The following is a 23,406-nucleotide window of genomic DNA, read 5'->3' as shown; positions in this document are numbered from 1 at the left end:
TCAGCAGGACACACGTTTGGGATGAGCCCTGCCTTCACTCCCCGCACTGGAGTCTGAGGAACCCGAGCTGGGCTCCCCCTGTTTGTGAGAATGGCAACAGCGACCATAAATCCGATAAAAACCCCACTGAAATACCCAAGAGGGAGCTCGTTCCATAGGGGCTGAGACTGCAGAGCTGCAGAGGAACGGAGGGGGTGGAGCAAAGAAGAAACCAAACCAGTGGAACAATCCAAACATGCTTTATGCACTGAAATCAGGAACAGCCTCGTGGGTACCCCTACATTTAGCACCATTGTGAGATGGGAACACTCAGAGGAAGCAATCATACAGTCCTTGAGAAAAGGGGGAACATGGACACGAGCGCGCTGGGGACAAGGACGGGATGGGCTGGCTCGCAGGTTTTATTGGATATCATGCTAGGAATGCTGCTGCTGTGAGCTCTCCTCACATTCCAACTGCAAGCACACAGCAGGATGGAGTCAGTTCATCTAGCACTCGTTTCTCCACAAGGAAACAGAAGGGAAAAGTTAAAAATGCAAATTCTCTTCATCAGATCCAAAAACGTCACAAGGAGGCAACAAATTTGCCTTGTAAATGTCTCCAAGGATCATCCCAGCCCTCCTAGCAGGAAGCAGGTGACAAAGGAGTACAGGCAACATCCTATGGCATTTATTATTTACAAACCTTGAGATACAGAAACAAGGCAGCCCTTGAGTTACTGGTCATAAAAAACCCCGTGAAGCACTGGCGCTTTCCCCACGTGCACACACAGCCAGGGGTCAGCACCCCTGCACTCGCCCCACGCTCTCACCCCGCTTCACCCCAGCACAGGGAACTCCACATTCCAGAGGAGGAAGAGACAAAAGCTCTAGGAAGGGTTGGATGGACAAATTCCCAACTGGATCCCAGTTCTCTCCCAAATCCACTGCCACGAGCAGGGTGCCAGCCAAACCCAGCTGGACACTCCGCTTCCCACCCTCTGCTACTGCAGTAACAAAGGAGAACTGCGGGAAGGACCGAATCCCTCCTCACTTCCATGGCAAGGCGAGCTGCAGCGCCGGGGCCGCCGCTCCCGCGGGCTCGCTGTGCAGCAGCACCAGCTCCGGCCGAGGCCAGCTGCGAGCGCTCAGGGCCTCAGAGGGCGGTGAGGCCGAAGTTGCAGCGGCAGTACATCATCCCCGCCGAGTCCAGCCACGAGTCCGAGATGGGCTCGTACCTCTGCACCGTGTTCAGGTAGGACGAGCCCGAGTGCCCCCCCACCACGTACAGGTGGTTATCGATCACCGCCGCCCCCACGCCTGCGGACGAGAGGACGGCATCAGCACCTCTGGGAACCACTGGCATTTCTGCCCCCAGCTGGAATCGCCCCCCTCCACCCAGGGGCTGACCCCAGAGTCCTCGCTGTCTAAAGAAAAAGGGTGTGAACGAGGAGCACTCCCTGTCCAGGTCTGACACTCCTTTTGTGCTCTTCTCATCCCCTTTCCTAGGATAAAACAACATCCCTCTGTCCCAGTGCCCCTTGTCAGGGACACTATGGGATAGGATCATGGAATATCCTGAGCTGGGAGGGACCCACATGGATCACCCAGCCCAGCCCCTGGCCCTGCACAGACCCCCCAACAACCCCACCCTGGGCATCCCTGGCAGCGCTGCCCAAACGCTCCTGGAGCTCTGGCAGCCTCGGGGCCGTGCCCATTCCCTGGGGAGCCTGGGCAGTGCCCAGCAGCCTCTGGGGGAAGAACCTTTCCCTGGTATCCAGCCTGACCCTCCCCTGGCCCAGCTCCAGGTGCTCCCTGGGTGCTGTCCCTGTCCCTGGGAGCAGAGATTGGAGCTGCAGCACAACCCTGCACCCCTGAGCCTCCACACCCAACAAAATACAACAGAACAGTGATCAAGAACTGCAGAAACTCATCACTGCTGAAATCACTGATAAAACAGCGGGTAGAGCAGAATTACTACTTCCTATTATTTTTGTTACAGCTCAGCATTAATAAACTGAACTTGGAGAAATCAAGATCCCCTCACAGGGCTGGTGAAGTGACCTTCACCCACAGATGGAGTCCCTGCCACTCTCCCTGCAGCTTCTACCAGCTCAGAGGGTTCATTTCTGCCATGTCCCACCTGTCCTGGGCTCCTTCATGGGCCGGCACACCGTCCACTGGTTCTGGTGGGGGTCGTATCTCTCGATGCTGGACAGGTGGGACACCCCATTGTGTCCCCCCACCACGAAGATGAAGCCCAGCATGACCCCCACCCCAAAGTTTATCCGTTTGTCAGCCATGGAGGCCACTGTTTCCCAGGAGTTCTTGCTCGGATCGTAGCGCTCCATGCTGCAAGGAAAACACAGCTGTGATCCCGGGATCTCAGGGATGGGGATCCACTGCAGGGGTGATCCCGGGATCTCAGGGATGGGGATCCACTGCAGGGGTGATCCCGGGATCTCAGGGATGGGGATTCACTGCAGGAGTGTCACAGGCACAGCTGGTGCTGCCAGGCAGAATTACCACAGAGGAATACAGAGGGAAAGGGCTGATGGGCACGGGGATTAATGAGGCTGCCCAGGGGGGTTTGCTGGTGCCCAGGCGGGCAGAGGGTCACCCCCAGCACATACCTGTTCATGTGGGCACGGGAAGGATTAATGAGGCTGCCCAGGGGGGTTTGCTGGTGCCCAGGTGGGCACAGGAACCCCCCAGCATGTTCATGTGGGCAGGACCATACCCCACAATGGATACAGCAGAACAAGGATTGCTGAAGCCCATCCATGATCTATTGGAGATTATTTTGGCTGCTTGGGGGTGTTTTGGTGGTGCCCAGGCGGTGTCAGGGAACCCCCCAGCAGGTACCTGTTCATGTGGGCACGGGAAGGATTAATGAGGCTGCCCAGGGGGGTGAGGACAGGGTCACCCCCAGCACATACCTGTTCATGTGGGCAGGTCCATACCCCCCGATGGCATAAATCATCCCGTCCAGCACGGCGGCAGCGAAGCAGCTCCGTGTCCTGCTCATGGGGGCCACCAGCTGCCACTCCTTGACCTTGGGGATGTACTTCTCCACGCTCCTCAGGTAGGACTGGCCGTCGTAGCCGCCCAGGGCGTACAGCTCCCCGGCCAGCACGGCCACGCCCAGCGTGCTGCGGCTCTCGAACATCCTCTCCAGGGAGCTCCACGTGTTGGTGTCGGGGTCCCAGCACTCCACGGAGCTCTCGTGCTTCCTGTAGCTGATGCCCTGGCACACGTGCGTGGCGATGCCGCCCACCACGTAGATCTTCTGCTCCAGCACGCAGATGCCGAACTCGTAGCGGGGGATGCTGAGAGGGGCCAGGCCGATCCACGAGTCGTTCTGGGGGAAATACATCTCCATGCTGGAAGGGAAGAGCGAGGAGCAGCTGAGCAAAACATGAACCAAAACATGAACCAAAACATGAACCAAAACATGAACCAGCTGCAAATATGACCCAAAGGGAGGAGAAGAGTAAACACCAAAAAAAAAAAACCAGCCACAGAAACGGGAGAGAGAAAAGCAAATTAGAGAGAGGGAAGCACAAGATACCTATACTTACAAATATACATTTAGAAACTACAACTTGCAGTGTATAAATATGTGTTTTACATGCACTCTGTAATTTAAACAGAATGTCAGCGTAGCACAAACTAACCTGAAAAATCTGTCCTTAAAACAGCTTAATTCTTTGAAACAGCATTTGAAATCTTACATTTAAATCTTACACTTAAATCTTAAAATAGCATTTTCTTTTAATTACACTCCGTGTGAAAACACAGTTGGCCTAGCTTGCCCCACATAAAGTCTAACCAATCCACTTGAATAGTTTAATTAATAAATTACCTAAATAATTAAGAGGCTATCTGGTACAGAGGAAACATGATCTGTTCAAAAACCATACAGGAGCATGAGGCCCCTGGAGAGCTGACAGGCACTAAGAGCCCAGAACCAGGAGCTGCTGAAACACCAGAGAATAGAGATTAAATATATTCTATGTAATTTTGTTATTATGAAGCACCAAAAAATTTAAAATAGTCCAAATTATATTGGTAGACTACATTTTTATAATCATTGAAGAAGGTGGGAAAGAAGCAGAGCTGAAGAATATCAGAGAATGACTTCATTCACTCAAACACTTCTTATGAAGCACAAACCCCCTTTATTTTTTAAGGCTATAAACCAAACAATTCCCAGCCCCAACATCTGGTTTAATATCAGTGACTATGATTGGGAAAATAAACTTTAAATGATTTTGACATCTCTGAACACAGGGAAAAGAACAAGCAGCTCTTCCCAGCTTTTTAAATGTGTTTCTCTCTGCAAGCACAGAACTGTCACAGAAAGGAATATCCCAGAATATTATCCAGAACCCAGCTGTGGAACCAGTTCAGGCAGTCTGGCTGGGCACAGGGAATGTTCCTGGGGCTGATAAGGGCACACAACATCAGAGCTCTTTCTGTGTATGCATAAATGTCAATATGTATATATGTCTGTACATGTATATATGTATACATGTATATAAACAGCCTCCACACAGTTTAACCACCTGCTCTGGGAATGTTAATCCCACGTTCTAAGCAAACCCAGCCACACCATCTTGGGGCACAAAGTTGTTTGTCTCTCTCTTTGGTTCCTTCTGCTCCCAGGATGAGCCTCAGGGATGCTCTCCAGGAACTGAGGAGGTTCATTCTGGAATGCAGGTGAAGGAGGAGGGGTCAGAACTCACCCGCTCCTGCCAGCACAGACAGGGACACCTGCTCAGCAGCTGGGCTTAAAGCACATCATGATCCAGAACTCCTTCACGGAATCCCAGGATCCCTGAGGCTGGAAAAGCCCTCCCACCCCACAGAGTCCCAGCTGTGCCCACTGCCCACCTTGTCCCCAGCCCAGAGCTCTGAGTGCCACCTCCAGGAATTCCTTGGACACCTCCAGGGATGGGCACTCCAAAGCTCCCTGGGCAGCCCCTGCCAAGGCCTGAGCACCCTTTCCATGGGGAAATTCCTGCTGCTGTCCACCCTGAGCCTGCCCTGGCCCAGCCTGAGGCCGTTCCCTCTCCTCCTGTCCCTGTTCCCTGCGAGCAGAGCCCGACCCCCCCGGCTGCCCTCTCCTGTCAGGGAGTTGGAGGGAACAGTCCCCCTTGAGCCTCCTTTCTTCTCCTTCACTCTACTGTGATTAAGTCTGTTTTAATTCCAAGGACTTTTGAATTATCAGGAAGCATATTTGTCATATATTGAGTTAATCTTTATGACTTGTTTGAAATAGTAATAAATCGGGGGAAAATTAAGTAAAACAAAAATACCTGGAGGGAAGACTAAGAACTGCACAAACTTTAATTAACCACGTTATTAACTCAATCAGCAGAAGGAAAATTATTTCAGAGCTTTTTGTTTGCACAAACAAACGTCTGGCACAAACAAAACCCCCTCGCATTGCAAATTATTCATGAAATAAAAAAGCATTTTGAATTTGGGGCTCGTCCTTGTCAATAAAAACCTGCTGAAGAGGTTTTATGAGGGACAGCAGCAACTACACCTCGCAAACTCTGGTGGGACTCACAGGTCTCTTCCAAGCTCAGTGACTGGGGGGACCCAAGCCCCCAGTGCCTGTGTCCCACTGCCCCCTGGGCCATTCCTCACCTCTCCAGGCAGGCGAAGAGCCCGGCCTTGCCCCCCACGGCGCAGAGCACCTTGGGCGCGCAGCGGGGCCGCGTCAGCAGCATGGTCTGGTGGGACAGTCTGTGCTCGGGCATGAAGTGGTACTTGAGGGCCTCGTTGAGCAGGTGCTTGCAGGTGTGGTCGTCCCGGATCAGGTGGTTGGCCTCGTAGAGCCGCGTGAGGAACTTGACGCTGAGCAGGGGCAGGCGCACGCAGTGCAGCAGCTGCGCCAGGTACTTCTGCCGCTCCTGCACGTCGTACTTGATCCAGGACTCCAGCGCGTAGAACACCGTCTCCTCCGTCACCACGTTCAGGCAGTCGTTGGACACGATCTCGTCCAGCTCCGAGTGCGTCAGCTCAAAGAACTCCTCGGTCTGGCACACGTCCTCGAAGTTCTGGCAGATGAACTTGTTGGCCGCCAGGTACAGCTCGTGGCAGCCGTAGGTCTCGGCGAAGCGCGAGATGCCGATGCAGTTGCCGGGCTCCAGCTGGCTCTCCAGGAAGGCGCAGCACTCCTTCACCACCAGCTTGACCTGCAGCAGGTTGGCGGCGGGCAGCAGCGACTCCACGGTGTCCTGCGAGATGAAGACGGTGCCGGTGTAGGCGTACTCCACGATGGCCTGCAGCGCCGCCTCGTCCACGCACTGGAACTCCACCTCGGCGTTCTCCTTCTCCGACAGGTTCCCGGTGAACATGGCCTTGAAGTAGGGGCTGATGCTGGCCAGCACCACCTTGTGCGCGTGGATCTTGGCCTCGCCCACGCGCAGCACGATGTCGCAGAGCTCCTGGTGCTGCCGCAGGAGGTTGAGGCCCTGCAGGAGCTGCTCCGAGTGCAGCGGGGTCAGCTTGGCCAGCAGGAAGGGCGGGGACGACGGGTCCATCTGGGAAACACAGTTTGGGATGTGTCACTTCACGTTTATGTTACTGAGACATGCCACACCTAACAGTTAAAAGGTATTTTTCCATTTTGGCTTTAATCTTAAGAAGGTTTGTTACTTCCCAGCTCCCCTTTCAACCCTCACAGGCTACGCTTTTTCATGCAACTTAAATCCAGGACTTCAAGTGTTCATTAACAGTCTATGCTAGATTTGACTCTGAATTTAAAAAAACACACAATCATCTTTTTTTTTTTGTTCTGGAGTAAAATATCTCTGATCTGGTTGTTGGGCTGTCTGTGCAGACACAGGAGCTGGATCGATGATTCCTGTGGATCCCTTCCCATTCAGGATATTCTGTGATTCTACATCAGGGATTCACAAGAACTGAGCAGTGACTGAAATAAAAATAAACAGAAAAAACTAAAGAATACCCCTGGTTTGAGACAAAGTTTTAAAAGTTCTCAAACTCCTTTTGTTCAGTTCAATTCCTGCCTACTTAGTGCTCCTGGGGAGCAGCCCAGTCCTGCTGTGCCTTTCTCTGGCCAGGCTCTGGCAGGGAGCAGCTTCCCATTCCCATTCCCATTCCCATTCCCTGCCTTCCCTCTGCAAACCACCCCCGCAGAGCCAGCAGGGCTGGAGCAGATTGCCGTGCTGTGGATGCACAGAGGAGCACAGGAGAAGGGGGAGATCCTCACCTCACCCTGGGGCTTCCACCATGACAGGAAATCCCTGCTGGGACGGTCTCAGCCTCTGGAGAGCTCAGGGCTGCCCAGGTGAGCAGGGCCCAGGAGGACAGGCTGAGCACCCTGGAATTCTCAGCACTTCCCCAGCACTGCCAGCTGCCCACGCTCCCCTGGAGTGCAGAGGGGAGGATCCTCACTCCTCCACAGCTCCACAAAACTCCTCTTCCCCAAAGTTCCCGCGTGCATCGTGACACTGGAGCACTGGGATACCTGCTCTAATTTCAGCTCCATGAACATTCCCAGGGTGCAGCAGCTCTTTATTCAGCCCCCAGCACTGCACTGGTGAGAGGTGGAGGGTAGGAACGTGTCAGGATCCAGGGCCACGAGGAAAGAATCCCATTGTTCTGCAGGGAACACCGCAACCACCCCGCTCCTTTTGATTCGCTAAATGATCTTCAGGATCTCGCTTCTTTTATCTTAATAATAAGTTCATCATTTGTACAGCTCCCTAACTGACACCTCACTTGCAGGGGAGCCCACTTAGAAGTGCTTAATTTGAAATAATCAAACGGGTTGCCAACGTTTAAATACAGAACACAATAGCAGTGACAGGGAAGGGAAGGCTCCCAGCTGGGGCTGGAAAACCTCTTACCCATGAAGAGATAAATAAGTTCTCCTATTATCACTCTGTACTGGAAAAAAACAACTGAAGGAAACTAATTTAAGCCCATCTGCAAAAGGCAAGATCATAGACAACAATATTCTCCCTATCACAAATGCGCAGCACAAATTATACACAGAAAAATTAAAAATTTAAAATGATAAAAAGCTGTCTAGTAACAAAAACCTTTTATTCCCCTTTTGTGTTTGTGTTCAGAAACACAACAAACACACAGAAATTAGGAAACACAGGAAAGCACCACATGGAAAAAGGAATGGTACAGCTCAGCTGCAAAACCTGCCCAAACACCTAAAAAGAACTGTATTTAAGTTACTTGGCAGCAGTAAAGCTTGGTGTACCACCCTGGTAGAACCTCTCATCCCCTGCACAGCCTGGCTCGCCCATACCATGGATTCGCTGTTATTTATTTGAATGTCCAGCAAGCAATCAGCAGCTGGAACGGGAAGCAGCCCTGGAACTGCAGCCCTGGAACTGCATCCCAGCCCAGCGCTCAGTGCTCACGGCACACATCAAACGGGCACCTCGGCGGTATCAGCTCCTTTCAGCCTGGGGCCCAGCCTTATCCCGAACAGCGCCAGGTACTGCAAGTTAAGAGGTTAAGCAGCAGAGGAAACACCTGAGCGGAGGGATCTGGGCGTGCAGAGCAGCAGCGGCTCCGGCCAGGGCCAGCAGCAGCGGGCAGGGCTGCGGGCGCTCCCCGGCCCCGAGCGCGAACCGCAGCTGGGACGGGCAAGGCTCGGGGCAGAGCAGCCGCTGGGCTGGTTCCGGGAATGCCCGCACAGCACCAGCCCCGAGCACCCCGCCCGGGCGGGAAGGGAAATCGCCGGCAGGACCGGCCCGCGTACGGGATTCCTGCCGCCCCGGCGTCCGAGCTCAGCGCCGCTGCCCGGGCTCCGCCGGGGGCACGGCCGGTCCCGCCCGGGGACGGGGCTCGGAGCACCCTGCTCAGTGAACGCTGTCCCTGCCCGGGCTCCCTTCCAGCCCAAACCACTCCGGGTCTCTGCGGCTCCGCTGCTCTCCGCTCACACGGGGGTCTCCCCGTGCCTGGCGGGCCCCCCCCGCGCACCGGCAGCCGCTCCGGCTGCATCCGCACCCCTCCCGGGGACGCGGCGGTGCCGCTGTGTCCCGGCGGTGCCGCTGTGTCCCGGCGGTGCCGCTGTCCCCGCTCCCACCTGTGCCGGGGTGCCCCAGGCCCGGCCCGGCCGCGCCGCCGCCTCGTTCCGCCGCTCCGCCGCCGCCCGCGACGTCACTTCCGGCCGCCCCGCCCCGCGCGCCCCGCCAATCAACGGCCGTGCCGCCGCGCACACCCACAGCCGCCGCTGCCCGGGCGGTACCACACCGCGCACCGCGCGGGAGGGACGCTGCGGTTTCGCTTCCCCGGCGGTTTCTCTTCAGCCCCGTCCCCGCGGCTCGCGCGCCGCCGCTCTCCGCTTCTTCACCACCGCATCCGCGCCCCGTCCCGCCTGCTCGCCGCTCGAGAAGGCGGGGGGGGCGGCACCGTGTCCCCCCTGCTCGCCGCGGCGTGGTCGGCGCCGCGCCGGCGCGGCACGCGGCGCCCCCTGGCGACGGCGGCGTTGCTGGGCGGGGCCTGCGGGCGGCCCATGGCCGCGGCCTCGGGCCATGGCGGAGCCGCCGCCGCCGGGAGCCGCCGCACCGCGGGGCTGCGGCCGCGCCTGGGAGCGCGGTGGCTCCGCGCAGGAGGCTGAGGACGGCACGGAGCCCTCCGGCCGCAGCGCCCCGCAGAAGGGTCCGGGCACGGAGCCCCCCGGCCCCGCTTTGAACGGTCCGGGCACGGAGCCCTCCGGCCCCGCTTTGAACGGTCCGGGCACGGAGCCCCCCGGCCCCATTCACAACGGTCCGGGCACGGAGCCCCCCGGCCCCGCTTTGAACGGTCCGGGCACGGAGCCCCCCGGCCCCATTCACAACGGTCCGGGCACGGAGCCCCCCGGCCCCGCTTTGAACGGTCCGGGCACGGAGCCCCCCGGCCCGCAAGAAGACACGGAGCCCCCCAGCGCCGCTCAGGACGGCCCGAGCACGGAGCCCCCCGACCCGCAGGAGGACGCGGCTGCCCCAGAGGGGCTGGAGCTGTCGCTGGTGCCGCCGGAGCTCCGCGCGCGGCTGCTGGACCGGCAGGACTACCGGAGCCGTGCCCAGGCCGTGGAGCAGCTGCGGCGGGCGGTGGAGGGCTCCAGCCCCGCCGCGCTGAGCGCCGCGCCCGCCGCCGCCGTGGTGGGGCTGATCGCGCTGCTGGACACGCTGCTGCACGACCCCAACTTCGCGGTGGCGCGGGGGGCGCTGGAGGTGACCCGGCTGCTGGCGCTGCGCCTCGGCCGCCGCGTCCCCGCCGTGCTGGCCCCGCTGGTGTACGCGGCCGCCCGGGCGCTCGGGGACGCGCAGCCGGCCATGCGGCGGGACGGCGCCCGGCTGCTGCTGCGGCTGATGGCGGCGGCCGGCCCGCGGCCCGTGCTGCGCCTGCTGCTGCAGGAGCGGCTGCTGCGGCACCGCAGCGCCCGGCTCCGCGAGGAGCTGCTCAACGCGTGCATCGCCGCGCTGCTCGCCTACCCCGCCGCCGAGCTGGACCTGCCCCGGCTGGCGGCCGCGCTGGCGCCGGCGCTGCTGGACGCGAAGCGCCGGGTCCGGCACGCTGCCATGGAGGCGTTCGCCGCGCTGGCCTCGGCGCTGGGCCCCGGCAACTCCGGCGCGCTGCTCCGCGCCCTGGATGCCGTGGAGCTGCGGCCCGGCGGCGCGGGGGTCGTGCACGCCGTGCAAGCCCGGCTGGCCAGGAAGGTGCTGCCCAGGCTGGGCGAGCAGGGACTCGTGGAGTACGGCGTGCCCTTGTCCTCCTCCGGCCACTGCCGCGGGCCCTGCCACCCGCCCGGAGCCGACACCGAGTGGCTGCTGATGGGCAGCAGGAGCCGGAGCGCGCACAGCCACTGCGGCCACCCCGCCGGCCAGGGTGCGCTGCACGGCCCCGCGTGTGCCGAGCGGGGACTGAGCCCCAGGAGAGTCCTGAGTGCCGGCAGAGGCAAAAACAAGCTGCCCTGGGAGAACGAGCTGGCTGCGGACAGGGAAGGTGGCTCGGGGGTCAGGATGCCTGTCACGAAGGGTGTGGAGCAGGTATGTAACTCCCTGGGTGCCTTTATCCTTAAGGCGTTTCTAAAGGGAGGAGGGAAGGTTGTCAGAGGCTTGTTAAGTGAGAGATATTTGGAGGTATGGCTGCTGTTTCATGTTTCATGGATCTGTACAGTCAGATCGCTCTGGGAGGATAAATTTGGGAATTCCTTATGTCAGATTCAACCAAGTAACTTGCCAGACTACCCATCACTTACAAAAAAATACATGAATCTTTTTTTGAGGTTTGTTGGACTCCCTGAGACACTTCTCAGGTCCTGCAGTAGTGTCATGACTCTGCCATGTCAGCGATGACAGGTGAATCTCTGGGAATGAGCACAGAAGTCGGGAAAGCATCCTTTATTTGTATGTTTGTGTTGGAGAGCCCGGGACTGACTGCACAGACTTTCCTGTTTGGAGGAAAACCGAGCAATTCCTTCAGCTCAGGCTCTGAAGGCAGAGCTCTGGGGAGGGGCTGAGCCAGGGCGCTCTGGGATGAACCTGGGCACTGCCAAATGCCTGTGTGGCTCTTGCTCCTTGGGCTGATCCGAGCGGGAAAAATTCCAGGTCAGGCTGGAATAACGATTCTGGTTGAGTTTGGATGTAATCACCTACTGACCACGTCGGCAGCTGGAAAGGGGAGGAACCTCTGGAAAATTGTCCAAGGTCGTTTTTCCTTTGCCAATGGTTCTGTGACGTGTTTTGGATACCACACATGGAGGCGTATCTTTGTGTGGTGGTTTTTCGGTTGTGTTTTGGGGTTTTTTTAAAGTGGACAGCTTTGATTTATCATAGCTTGATCTCCTGTGAGGGAGCTGAAGCAAACAGAGCTCCTCAGGAAATCAGAGGCTGTGCAGAGGAGATTCCTCAGTGCCACATTTACGCACTCATTTTAATTCTCAGTTGCTTGGTAACTTGTTGCTGTGCTGGATGAGGTCATGGGCAGCGAGTGCTCCTCTGCAGCCTGGCTGTGGGGCACGCTCTTAACAAAATAAACTCATGTCTCTGTACTGTCAAACCTTGAAGTTCATGCCTAGACTTGGAATGCCGACGTGCTCATCCCTTTCCTTGGTGCCTGTGTTTCCTTTCCTGAGGCTCCTGAAGACATCTGTGTCTTCCCGAGCTGATGAATCAGGCAGTAAGTTCCCTCGGGATATCTACAGACAGGGTCTGCACAACAAGATGTGTAGGAAACACCTCTGGAGCAAGGAGGGTTTCCTTTTTGGGACAGTTTTTCGGTATCAACTAATACAGCCTGTAAAAAACCCAGTTATTTGCCAGTGTTCTCCTGGGAGGTTGGGCTGAGCCCTGTGCTGCTGCTGCTGCTGCTGGTGTTTTTCTGCAGCTGTGAATAAAAAGCAAGTTAGTACAGGCACCAACACCTGGTTGGGGCTTGGGAAGGGGGAACATTCCCTGCCTGGAACAGCCCCTCTCCAAGGAAGTCAGGGAGGGGCTCTGGAAAGGAATGAACCTTCTGTACATGTGGTTGTGTTTATCCCTGTACAGTGGGAGGAGTTTTCTTCCTCCCCTGCAGGGAGGGAGAGAAAGCAAATAGCTTATGGGTTCTGTTTGGTTGGTGTGTAAAGTGCATTTAGAGGTGGGGAAATCATCAATTCCCAGAATGGTTTGGGTTGGAAAGGACCTTAAATCCCACCCAGCCCCACCCCTGCCATGGCAGGGACACCTCCCACTGCCCCAGGCTGCTCCAAGCCCCAATGTCCAGCCTGGCCTTGGGCACTGCCAGGGATCCAGGGGCAGCCACAGCTGCTCTGGGCACCCTGTGCCAGGGCCTGCCCACTCTCCCAGCCAGGAATTCCCAATTCCCGATATCCCATCCATCCCTGCCCTCTGGCCATGGCAACCTGATTTGGCACAGGATGAACTGGAGTCCTGTTGGCCAGACCCCAGTTACTGCAAAGGAAACTTAGAACATCGGGGTGGTTTAATAGTGGAATATTTATCTGATTGCTGTAGCTGACACCTTTGCTGCTCCTTCTTCACATCCTGTCCTTTGTCTCATCACATCTGACTGAAGCTCTCTGGGGCAGGGGACAGTTTGTCCAGTGGTGCTGGTGACCAGAGGGACCTGAGGGAGCAGCTGGAGCTGTGCCAGGCTCAGGCTGGATACCAGGGAAAGGCTCTTCCCCCAGAGGGTGCTGGCACTGCCCAGGCTCCCCAGGGAATGGGCACGGCCCCGAGGCTGCCAGAGCTCCAGGAGCGTTTGGGCAGCGCTGCCAGGGATGCCCAGGGTGGGATTTTGGGGTGTCTGTGCAGGGACAGGGGCTGGGATGAAGACATTCCAGGAGCTGTGTAAGTCAGGCTCTTGTCCTTGGGGCATCCAGCAGTCAGGGTGTGTGGGAAGTTAGCCCTGGATCTGCCCTTGACTCCTTCAGTCAGGAAAATGCATTTATCATGTGTAAATCTCAGGCAGTCCACTTGTTTCTGTACGTGTCAGATATTAATTATTAATTCAGACATTCCTTTGAAATGAATTTGCTTAAAAATTAACTTCTGGAGTCATTCTGTGACTGAAAGGATGCATGAAAGTAGCTTAATGTTTAAAGCTGTTTCCCTGCCAATATTTTTAGGGTCACGTTACACAGTGATTGTCCAAGGCTGTGTCTAGACTTTCCTGATCAGATAAGGTGTGAGTAAAACATGTGTAAGTTAATGTGTACTAAAAATAAAAGGTAGATAAGGCACATCGACTTCAGGGGTTTGTCTGGCTTCTCTGGAGAGCTGTGGATTCTCCATCCCTGGAGGTGTTCAGGTGTCCAAGGGCAGGTTTGAATGTTGGGTGTTGGTGGGTAAGAGTTACCCCAGGACACACAGACCCTGCAGGCCCTGCCCCTGCTGCTGGAGATACCTTTTGGTACCCAAAGGTTCCTTTTGGGGGGAACAAGAGCATTTGAGCATTTCACTGGACATTTAAGCCTTGTCACAAAGTTCATGTGAACTCTGGGATCTCCCCTAACTGCGGTGTTGGCTACACAGTGTGGAACTCTCCTCATTTCCATATTGATCTGATAGCTGGAGAGCTTGATAGCTGGCCTTTGTGGAGGCCTCCAAGGGTTCAAATGCCCTGGGAAAGCAGATTTATGGAACAAGACCTCTTTGTTTTCCAAGGATCAGAGGGACACAGAGGGTGCCCAGTCTGTGGGAGATAAAGGTGTCCCTTCCTTGGCAGCTGGGGTGTCCCTCTGGGACCTGAGCCCTGGTTTTTCTGGAGCTGGAAGAGGATTTTAGGGAGATATTGTTGTCTTTGCGTGGTGCTGGTCTCTTCCCTGGGAGCAGGTTGTTGATGCTGCTGGTGTTGGATTAGGAGCTCCTTTAGTGTCATCCAGTGGCACAGCTCCACAGGGAAGGGATGCAGGGAGGGAATGTTTGCGTGTGATTCCAGGCCAGGCTGGACACTGGGGCTGGGAGCAGCCTGGAACAGTGGGAGGTGTCCCTGCCATGGCAGGGTGGGGCTGGGTGGGCTTTGAGGTCCCTTCCCACCCAAACCATTCCATGATGGGTCACTCTCACAGGCTGTGCTTTGATAACCAAGTTAACAATTCCTGTGGTGGATGGATTCAGGTATTTTCCAGCATTTGTGGAATTTAAAGGAAATCCCTTTCTTTTGAGAAGTCCCTTTGCTGGGATCTGTCATCTGTTCCAGGGAAGCATCTGGCAGCCTTGGGTTTGCTTTATTTCCCACCACCCTCAAGCCTGTGTTTAGTGAATTTGCAATGCTGTAATTATAATTTGTGTACAAGGAAGCAGAGTTTTCACTCCTGGAGCTGCGATGGGAACAGCTGAGCGAAGCTGCACAGTCATGGCAGTGTTGGAATTTACTCCTTCTGCACATGCTGCTTTATCTGTAGGGGAAAACGGGATGACAGTTTATCCTGTACCAGCTCCTAAGCAGAAAATTCCCACAATCCCAGCTGAAACCGGGCTGTGGTGATTTGTACAAGGAATATTTCATTATGGACTGGAGGATACGTGGGTGGAAAATGTTTGCTGATCACAGGGGCAGGAATGCCAAGGTCTCACCTCTTTTATCCCAGCTTGTCATTACCTGGAATAATCCACTTCATTTTCCTGCTGTTCTTTTCCTCCTGTGTCCCTCAGAGCCTGGTTTGGATGGAGGCTCCCAAAGTTTTTCCTTGTGTGCTTTAAGCACTTGTCCCAAAATCCTTCCAGGGAGAGCCTAATCCCTGCAGGGTGATGGAAAACCTTTAGCTCTGGCTGTCAGGGAATTTTGATGTCAAGTTTTCAGCTTTTGGGCATTTTGGTGGCTTTGCTTAGGATTCTTCAGGCTGGAGGCTGGGACATCAATCCCACTGGAGCCTGGGAAATGCTGGCAGTAAATCCGAGCATGGTTTTGTAAGCAAAGCCAACATTTTGGCCAATTTGTTATGCACAAAACCCCTCCCAGGCCCAGGGAAGTGTTTCTTCCAGGAGCTGATGTCCACGTAGCTGTGGGCCTTGGAGCTCAGCTCCCTCTGGGAATTGCTTTTTACAGCACTGGATGGAAAACCAGGGAAGTTGCTGCTTCCCTTATTTACTTCCTGTCGCAGGTACCCACGTGTGAGTGAAAGTTTCCATTTTTAAGAGAAATAGTCGGGATAGAATTGGGAATATGTAATTAAAAAGTTTGAATTGGAAAGTTTATTATGCCTAGAGGAGTCTTGTCGGTAGGATATGGAGATGGAATTTCTCTTGGCTTGGATGTGTATCTGGTGTCTCCTCTTTACTTGGAAAGGACCTGGAGGTTTTGTTGGAACTCTGAGGTTCCAACCAGTTCTATTTTTCAGCTCCTCTGTGACACAGTAAATGTTATAAGGAATTAAGAACAATTAGTTTGTGCTCATTGTCATGATTCTCATCCCAAGATTTCAGTTCTGTGCCTCATTTTGTGATGCTTCTGTGAAACCCCATTGCAATATTAATTAACCCCTCAAAGATGTTCAACCAGAGCCTTTGGCTGCTGTTTGTGTGCCCCAGGCACTGAACTTGGCAGACAATCTGTTCAATCACCCTGAGGTTTCTCCTGGAGCAGGGAAGGTTTGGGACATCTGGGAGCTATCCCAGGGGTCTCTCCCTGTCCAGCACAACCTGGGTTGTGTGGGCCAGGCTGGCTTTAGGAGATAATGGAGTTATAGGCTCATGGAAAGCTGCAGTTCCATATTCCAGGAGTTTTCCCAGTCTGAGAACCCATCTTTGTGGTGAGCTGAGAAATTCAGTGAAATAAAAAAATAAAATATAAACATGTTGTGGATGTGTTAGACTACAGATTCCCCCATTCACCAGGGGAATTTGGATAAACACCAAATTTGGAACACCAGGATGTCGGATAAAGGAGTTTTGAGGCTGAACCTGGTGCTGCTCTTCCCACTACTGAATAAATAAATATTTCCATTTCTGCTCAGACTCTTCTGTGTGCAGCCTTCTCTGTGAAAGGGGAGAGCAGAGTAAATATAGCCTGGGAATGATTTAAACCACTGATTTTACTAATTAAATCAGAAATTTATTTAAAGCATGACCTTTTCTTTGCTAAATACTGGTATTATTGATATTTTCTCCCTACCTGTGGCCAGTTCTCAGTAAAAGCTGCTGGTGTTGCCAGGTACAGCTTTTAGATGACTCTGGCTTGTGTGGTTTGCAAGAAACTGTTCCATTCTGGGATTTTGGGGTTCTGTTGTCTGTTTAAACCCTTCCCCATCTAAAGCACATAATTCAAAAGGTCAGTGTTTAATTTTTAAAATACTGCAATTCTCTACCAGTTAATTTTCTTGGGCTTTTTTTCCCTTTCAGTGTGAGTAGCTTTAACCTGTATTTTAGTAAGACCTGGAAAACAGCTAAAATGCTTGAAGTATTTGAAAATTGGGTAGCTGGGAAAGTAAAACTTGTATCAAAATGTCATTGTGCTGTTTGCCCGGAGCAGGACTGTGCTTTCATTTCACACACAGTTTATTTTGCTTTTCCCTACAATTCTCTGCATCCAATGATTTCCTTCACTCCCCGAAGCTCCGGCCCTCCCAAGGAATCCCAGCCACTGAAGAGTTATTTTTCAGCAGGAAAAGAGCTTCCAGGACTTTATTGCAGCCCAGTGTGGAGCTGAACTCGGAGCCTTCTGCCCGTGGTGCTGGTGAGTGGGGGCACAGGGACGTGCTGGAGCTGCCGAGGCAAAACAGATTTTAGTGCTTTAGTAGCCAGAAGGGTCTGAAAAGCCTGGGCAAGACCAGACCTGAGTGATTGTGTCCCCGTGGCCCTGGGTTCAGTCCTTGTCCCCTTTGAGGAATCCTGGCCTTGCCAAGTTTGCTCGCTCGCCGTGGTTTGGGTTTTAAGGTGTTTGCTCCCCTTCACTGTCACAAACTCAAAGAGGGGATTGTTCCAGGGGGTTCTTTTGCCTCCCTGCAATTCCCAGCTGGAGCAGTGCCCTGGAAGAGCAGCCAGTCCTTTTCCCTTTTTCCCTCGGAGCTGCTCTGTGAGGTTGCTTAGAGACTCTGGAATTAAGTACTTGGAGTGTATTTGGGTTTCACACTCAGAGCCACACAGAGTCTGTATTCCTGATGAAGTATCAGTGGATATTCTCTGGTGGACACCACGTGTGAAGTACTGATTTAGTTCTTTGTGTTCTCTTTTGGAAGGTGCTGTGGGCTCTCATCAGCCCCAGATTTCAGGGAAATGTGGGACACTTGGATACCCACAGGCACGTGGGAAGAGTGGCAGTGTGGACTCTGATTTACAGCTTTTGGGATTAAATAACTGTCAGCAGGACAAAGGTATGTGGCTTCTGCCAGTGGCCTAAGGCAGGGCATGTCACTTTGGAGTTGTCTCTTTGTTCCTTTGCTTCCCTCAGAAATGAAAACTGTTACTGAAAGGTTGTTCAGTCCCTCTCCAGATGGCTCCTCCTGTGTAATTTAATTTGTGGTTGTTAATTTCCAGCCCCACCTTTGATCTCTGGCTGTGTCGGGGTGTTAGAGCAAAGGTGCTGCTGTGGGAGAATCAGAGCAGTGTTTGATCTACTTGCATCACTCTTTTGTTTGAGCTAGAGTTCTCCAAAACATGCCAGAGAAATAGTTTTAAGGCTTAAACTCACATTTGGAGGGGGAGTGCAATTTGCAGAATGAAGTTGTTTGGTTTGTCTGCTTGCTTGGGCAAAGCCTTCAGGCTTTGGCTGCCTAATGGTGCTTTATTTCATGGGACATTATCCTAATGATGGATCATTTCATTGGAAATTATTTTTATGGTGCATTATTTCACTGGAAATCATTCTTGTGGTGCATTATTTCATTATAAATTATTATTACAAGAGCCAGTTACCACAAGTACTGTTCTCTTTTCCTTTGTTCAGTTTGTTCCAGCCTCAGTTTTCCCAGCAAGACCCAGAGAAGTTTTTGCACTCAGGCAGAGCCCACCGTGTCCTTCCAAGGTCCCAGTGCCAGCCAGGGCACCTTCATCCTGCCCTCCTTCCCCCTGTCATCCCCCAGGAACAGCCCCAAGCACCTCTCCTCCCCAGGTGCCTCCCCGAGGAAGTCCCAGGAGGATCCCATGAGCCTCTCCAGCTCCTGGCCTCTCAAAAGCTTCGAAGGGCTGCCTAAGCCTGGGTCCCAGAAGCAGCTGCTCGGCCAAAAGCCAGGAGAAAACACAGGTGGGAATGTTCTCAGTGTGATAAAAAGGGATTTGGGGGTTGTATTCTGAGTGATTTTTCAGTGCTCAGAAAATCCACAGAGGCAGGTGGGAGGGAATTGGGCAGTGCCCCAGGTGCAGTTAGGAATGGGAGGGGTGGATTGATTGATTGATTGATTGATTGATTGATTGATTGATGGCTTCACTGGTCACATCCCTGCAGGCTTCTCCTCAAAAGTGGAGCCTTTGGATTTGTCATAAAGCAAAATATGCTACAGCTCTGCTTTTCTTCCCAGCAACATCTCAGGGGCTTCAAACTGAACTAAAACAAACCCCCAGAGGAGCACTTTTGGGGAAAGGCAGTACAGAAACACCTGTAGGTGTTCACACCCTCATTCATACACGTGCAGGAGCAGGGTTACTCCGTGCATTTTGTCTTTTTGCTTCTTTATTTGAATCATGGAATCCCAGAATGGTTTGGGTTGGAAGAGACCTTAAAACTCATCCAGTTCCAACCCCCTGGGTAAAAACAGCTTTGCTCTCTGTTTTGGTTAAGATGATTCCTAATCACTCAGGAGGTTTCTGAAACAAAGTAACCGTTTCCACACCAAATTTTGCACTGATTAAAGAAACCTGTTGGAAACTTTATCTTCACTGAGACCCATATTTTTGTGCATGTGTGGAAAATTTCCAGCTGAATGCTTTGGGAATTGCCTGTCCTGCAATGTGACTCTGCCTTGTAGATGTATTTATCACTTGCTTTATTATTGTATTTATTATTTATTATTGTATTTATCACTTAACACGTTTTGCATACGCATTTTGATTTTTTTCTGGTTCTTTGGAGTACCTTTGTTGTTACAGCAGCTTCCAGGGGAGTGTGGAGATGAGTGTTTTTCTCTTAATGAAGAAAGTTAATTACTTTTTAAAGGGACTAAGGACATGTGCATGGACTTTGATGATCCTTGTGGGCCTCCTCCAGCTGAGGATATTTTGATTCTATGTTGGGATGCACATGCATGAAACACTGATTTATATTTTCCTAAAGGAAGGAGACACTAAAAGTGGAATAAATTGGTACCTGAGCCTGCACAAGTGTGTTTTTAACACTCATTCCGTGGCACAAGGGGTTCTGTGGACACAGAAGTGAGATGTGAAGTTTGTCCTGGTGCTGTCCCTGCCCAGCCCTGACAGTCCCTTTGTGTTCCAGGGGATAGCCTGCTGGAGAAGCCCTCCCTGCCGCTGGAGAAGCCCTCCCTGCCGCTGGAGAAGCCCTCCCTGCCTCTGGAGAAGCAATCCCTGCAGCTGGAGAAGCAATCCCTGCAGCTGGAGAAGCAATCCCTGCAGCTGAGGGCCCCCCTGGCGAGACCCCCGGTGCCCCAGGGGAGGCTGCGAGGGGCCCGGCCCGTGCCCCCCATCCCGCGCCTGCCCAGCCCCAGGGAGCCCCCCGGGAACAGGGATGGCAGCGAGGGCACGGAGCTGGCAGCGGGGCTGGCGGAGCTGCACGTGGAGCCCGAGGACGTGGACCAAGAAGAGGTGGGTGAAATGTGAAAAATGCACTTTGACAGTGTTGTCCCATCCCTGGAGGTGTTGAAGGGTGGATGGGGCTTGGAGCAGCCTGGGACAGTGGAAGGTGTTCCTGCCCATGGAACAAGGTGAACTTCAAGGTCCTTTCCATCCCAAACCAGTCTGGGATTCTGTGACTTTCTGGCTTTGCCTTTTTGCCTGTACCTTCCATCCTCTGGTTCCCACTTGTGAAGGTTCTTGACCCCAAATGTCCTCCCCAAATGGGGGAGAAAGTCCTTGCCAGGAATAAGAGATGAGCGGGACTTTTGGATCTTCTCAGTCTTCAGGCTGTTTATTATATCTTATCAGTAACTTACACGCTGACAGCACAGCATGAAGCAGAGCAGATACCAAAAGGCAACTGCAGGAAAACTCAAGGCCTTTTAAAGGTAAACTGACCAATGGTCACTAAAAGTGTACATTATTTTGACTCTTCCACCAATGCCTAATGAACTGTCCTGTCACACAGCCTGTACTGCAGCATTTCCTCACCAATCATTCTGTGCTACCAACACGGCAGAAAATGGAGTAGGTGAAGAAGAAGGAAGAGACCTGACAAACCACAGGGATCCTCCATCTTGCCTTCATCTACTTACTGTACTAATAAACCTAAAATCTCTAAATTTTTCACCCTGTAACAAACTATGTATTATACTACCAGCTAACTGCCACCCTTGTAGATTCTAATTCATCCCAGAGCCTTGGCAGCCCTCTCCATGGATGAAGGTTAAAAACAGTGTTTTCCAGGGGAGATGGGCCCCTCAGGACAGGCAGAGAAACACTCCCTGCACTTTGGGTTCCAACACCACTGAAAGGAACTTGAGGTGTTAAACAGAGGAGGAATTTCTGACATGAAAAATATTCAGCAAAAAATATTCAGCAAAAAGAGGGAAGAATGCTGCAGCATGAAACTCTTAATATTTATAGATTTTCCTGCTTATTTGTGTAGGATCTCTGCTTGCTGGGCACTGATTGCATGATTTAGAGGTGGTTAGATGGGATATTGGGAGGGAATTCCTGGCTGGGAGGGTGGGCAGGCCCTGGCACAGGGTGCCCAGAGCAGCTGTGGCTGCCCCTGGATCCCTGGCAGTGCCCAAGGCCAGGCTGGACATTGGGGCTGGGAGCAGCCTGGGACAGTGGGAGGTGTCCCTGCCATGGCAGGGCTGGGATGGGATGATCCTTAAGGTCCTTTCCAAGCCATTCCATGGTTCTGTTTCTGTGATGGGCAGATTTGCTGGGAAAAGCCTGAGGTGCCACTGTGTGTGCTGGCAGCCGTCAAACCCCTCCTTTAATCTACTGAAAACCACGGAGCAGTTGATGCATTTTAGCAGGAATCTGTCCCTGTGCTGTGGGAAGGGCACCTGGGATACAGCAGTGCTGTGAAGTTGTATTTGCTTGCAGGATAATTATTCTTGTGAAATAAAACAAGGCAAGGGATCACTGTAATCCCACAAAAACCGTGTGAGTGCTGATCACACTGCCCAGCAGTGCCTTGTGCCCCCATGGACTGAGCTGAACACTCAGGAATAGACGTTATTTAGCTGAAAAAAGCTTTTTCCCTCTGCACTGACTCCCCCCTGTCATTTTTTCCCCGCTGTCCAGATGCAGAATTCCCTGAGATCCCTGCGGAACAGCGCAGCCAAGAAGAGGGCAAAGCTGAGCAGCAGCATCGCAGACCTGGAGAGCCCCGTGGCCGCTGTGAAATTCGAATTTTCCGGGGACTGCCCTTCCCAGGGCTCCTCCCCCAGCGCCGCCTCCACCGGCGAGAGCGGCATTTCCAGCCAGGAATCCCCGAGCTCCCCCGTGGCCGCCCTGCCGCCCAGGAGGAGAGTGATGTGAGTGTCACTTGGTGTCCCCTCAGCCTGGAAATCCCCACACAGCCTTAGTTAAGTCATGATCTCAACTGGCACATGTTTTATATAGGGTTGCCTTGCTTAATAGCCTGATTTTTCTATGTGAATTATGTTCCTCTCTGAAAATACAAGAGCTGCTTAATGACATTATTCTATTTTTTTAATGGCTTTTAACATGAATTTGCAGTGCCCAGGGCAGGGAGGCAATGCCAGGGGCAATAAATATTTGATAAAGACTTTCCCTGGCACACCAAGAACATGACCCAGAGCTGAACAGGGGAGTGAGAAGGACAAGAGTGAAGAGGAGGGATAAGTTTGGGTTATTACAGCCTGGAAATTGAAGGAGGAATGGCTTGGGTTTGTTGAGAAGAGGAAAACAATGCATGTGTTTCTTATTGTGGATTGAGATCTGGTTCTATTTATTCATGAGAGATAATTGTGAATTTAAAATGCCTTCCCAGAGCTCTTCTAAATAGAAATTGTGTGGTAACAACTGCTGCTCTGGTTGTAAAGGGCAACAACCCAGCTGGTTATGAGCAGTATAAACTATTGTTCAATGAAATAAAAAGGAGGTTGAGGAATTTTGCAAATTTCCCAGTCCAAAAAATTTCCTTTTCTGCTCCCAGAGCCCATGATGAAGCTCTTTGTAGCTCTGCTCTGAAGATATTTTTGTGTGTCCTAAAAGAATCTTTTCCAGACTCACAGAACCCCAGAGCAGTTTGGGTTGGAAGGGACCTGAAGAATCACCCAATTCCAAGCCCTGCCATGAGCAGGGAACCTTCCATGTAACTGATGTATGACTGCATGAACAGAACAGAAAACAAAATGGGGAACGTAAAAAGGAAGGGGTTTTGAGGCAGAAGGAGCCTGGAATGATTCACAAACAGAAGGTTTTCAGTTGTGCAGCCCAGAACTAATTTATATTCACATCCCTTCCCTGTGTGCATTATTGCTGAGTCACATTTTTAAAATCATTTTTAAAATACCACATTCAAGTGCTGGAATCCTTCAGAAGTCAGGGCTGCGGAGTGCTGGGTGTGCTGGTTTGGGCTAAGCCATGCTCTGTACAACGTTGCCCTGTCCATTATCCAGTGCTCAATATTTTACTGGATCCTCAGCCAGAGTTCTGAACTAGCCAGGAAGAGAGGGGACATGTGGCAGTCACACTGAGCTGGGAGAAGTGACAGAGTCCATCCCAAATGACACTGAAAGCCTTGGAATGCTCAGGAAAATGCCAGAGAATTTAGCTCCAGGGGTTTGTGAGCACTGGCACAAATGGGCATTGTCTGTTCACAGAATCTCTGCCTGGGCACCAAGAGTGGGGCTTTTGGTGTGTTTGCTTTTGGAAGGGTTTGGTTA

General features: G+C 53.0%; 3 protein-coding genes across 12 annotated transcripts in view; 1 reads left to right on the top strand and 2 right to left on the bottom strand.

The window, feature by feature from the left end:
* Positions 1–222: 222 nt before the first annotated feature.
* Positions 223–9,147, bottom strand: KLHL28 (kelch like family member 28). Of its 5 annotated transcripts, none has more exons than XM_069018710.1 (5): positions 9,070–9,147; positions 5,637–6,535; positions 2,918–3,361; positions 2,122–2,330; positions 223–1,298 (listed from the first exon to the last, which is right to left on the bottom strand). In XM_069018710.1, the coding sequence occupies exons 2-5, from the start codon at positions 6,533–6,535 to the stop codon at positions 1,135–1,137; spliced, it is 1,716 nt and encodes a 571-aa protein (XP_068874811.1). In that variant the 5' UTR covers positions 9,070–9,147; the 3' UTR covers positions 223–1,134. The 5 variants fall into 5 exon arrangements, with proteins under 5 accessions (XP_068874811.1, XP_068874812.1, XP_068874810.1 ...); XM_069018711.1 differs by lacking the exon at positions 9,070–9,147 and adding an exon at positions 8,514–8,716; XM_069018709.1 differs by lacking the exon at positions 9,070–9,147 and adding an exon at positions 7,486–8,505.
* FKBP3 (FKBP prolyl isomerase 3) overlaps positions 8,718–23,406 on the bottom strand; it is a 56,070-nt gene continuing 41,381 nt past the window's right edge. Inside the window, exon 8 of the mRNA XM_069018719.1 lies at positions 8,718–8,729. The gene's annotated coding sequence lies outside the window, so the exon portion shown is untranslated. The remainder of the gene's footprint in view (positions 8,730–23,406) is intronic.
* PRPF39 (pre-mRNA processing factor 39) overlaps positions 9,508–23,406 on the top strand; it is a 50,795-nt gene continuing 36,896 nt past the window's right edge. For 5 of the 6 annotated variants that reach the window (XR_011151526.1, XM_069018700.1, XM_069018699.1 and 2 more), the window contains exons 1-6: positions 9,508–11,014; positions 17,024–17,144; positions 17,647–17,781; positions 18,354–18,650; positions 19,839–20,164; positions 21,797–22,029. Coding sequence is in view for 5 of the 6 variants with exons in the window: in XM_069018700.1 (XP_068874801.1) it covers positions 9,518–11,014; positions 17,024–17,144; positions 17,647–17,781; positions 18,354–18,650; positions 19,839–20,164; positions 21,797–22,029 (2,609 nt within the window). In the remaining variant the exon portion in view is untranslated. The remainder of the gene's footprint in view (positions 11,015–17,023; positions 17,145–17,646; positions 17,782–18,353; positions 18,651–19,838; positions 20,165–21,796; positions 22,030–23,406) is intronic. The other variant, XM_069018701.1, reaches the window with a different exon arrangement.

The sequence above is a fragment of the Aphelocoma coerulescens genome, chromosome 5 (genome assembly GCF_041296385.1).
Source record: "Aphelocoma coerulescens isolate FSJ_1873_10779 chromosome 5, UR_Acoe_1.0, whole genome shotgun sequence".
Classification (NCBI taxonomy): Eukaryota; Metazoa; Chordata; class Aves; order Passeriformes; family Corvidae; genus Aphelocoma; species Aphelocoma coerulescens.
Note: the sequence above shows the minus strand (reverse complement) of the source record. Positions and strands in the feature narration are given on the sequence as shown.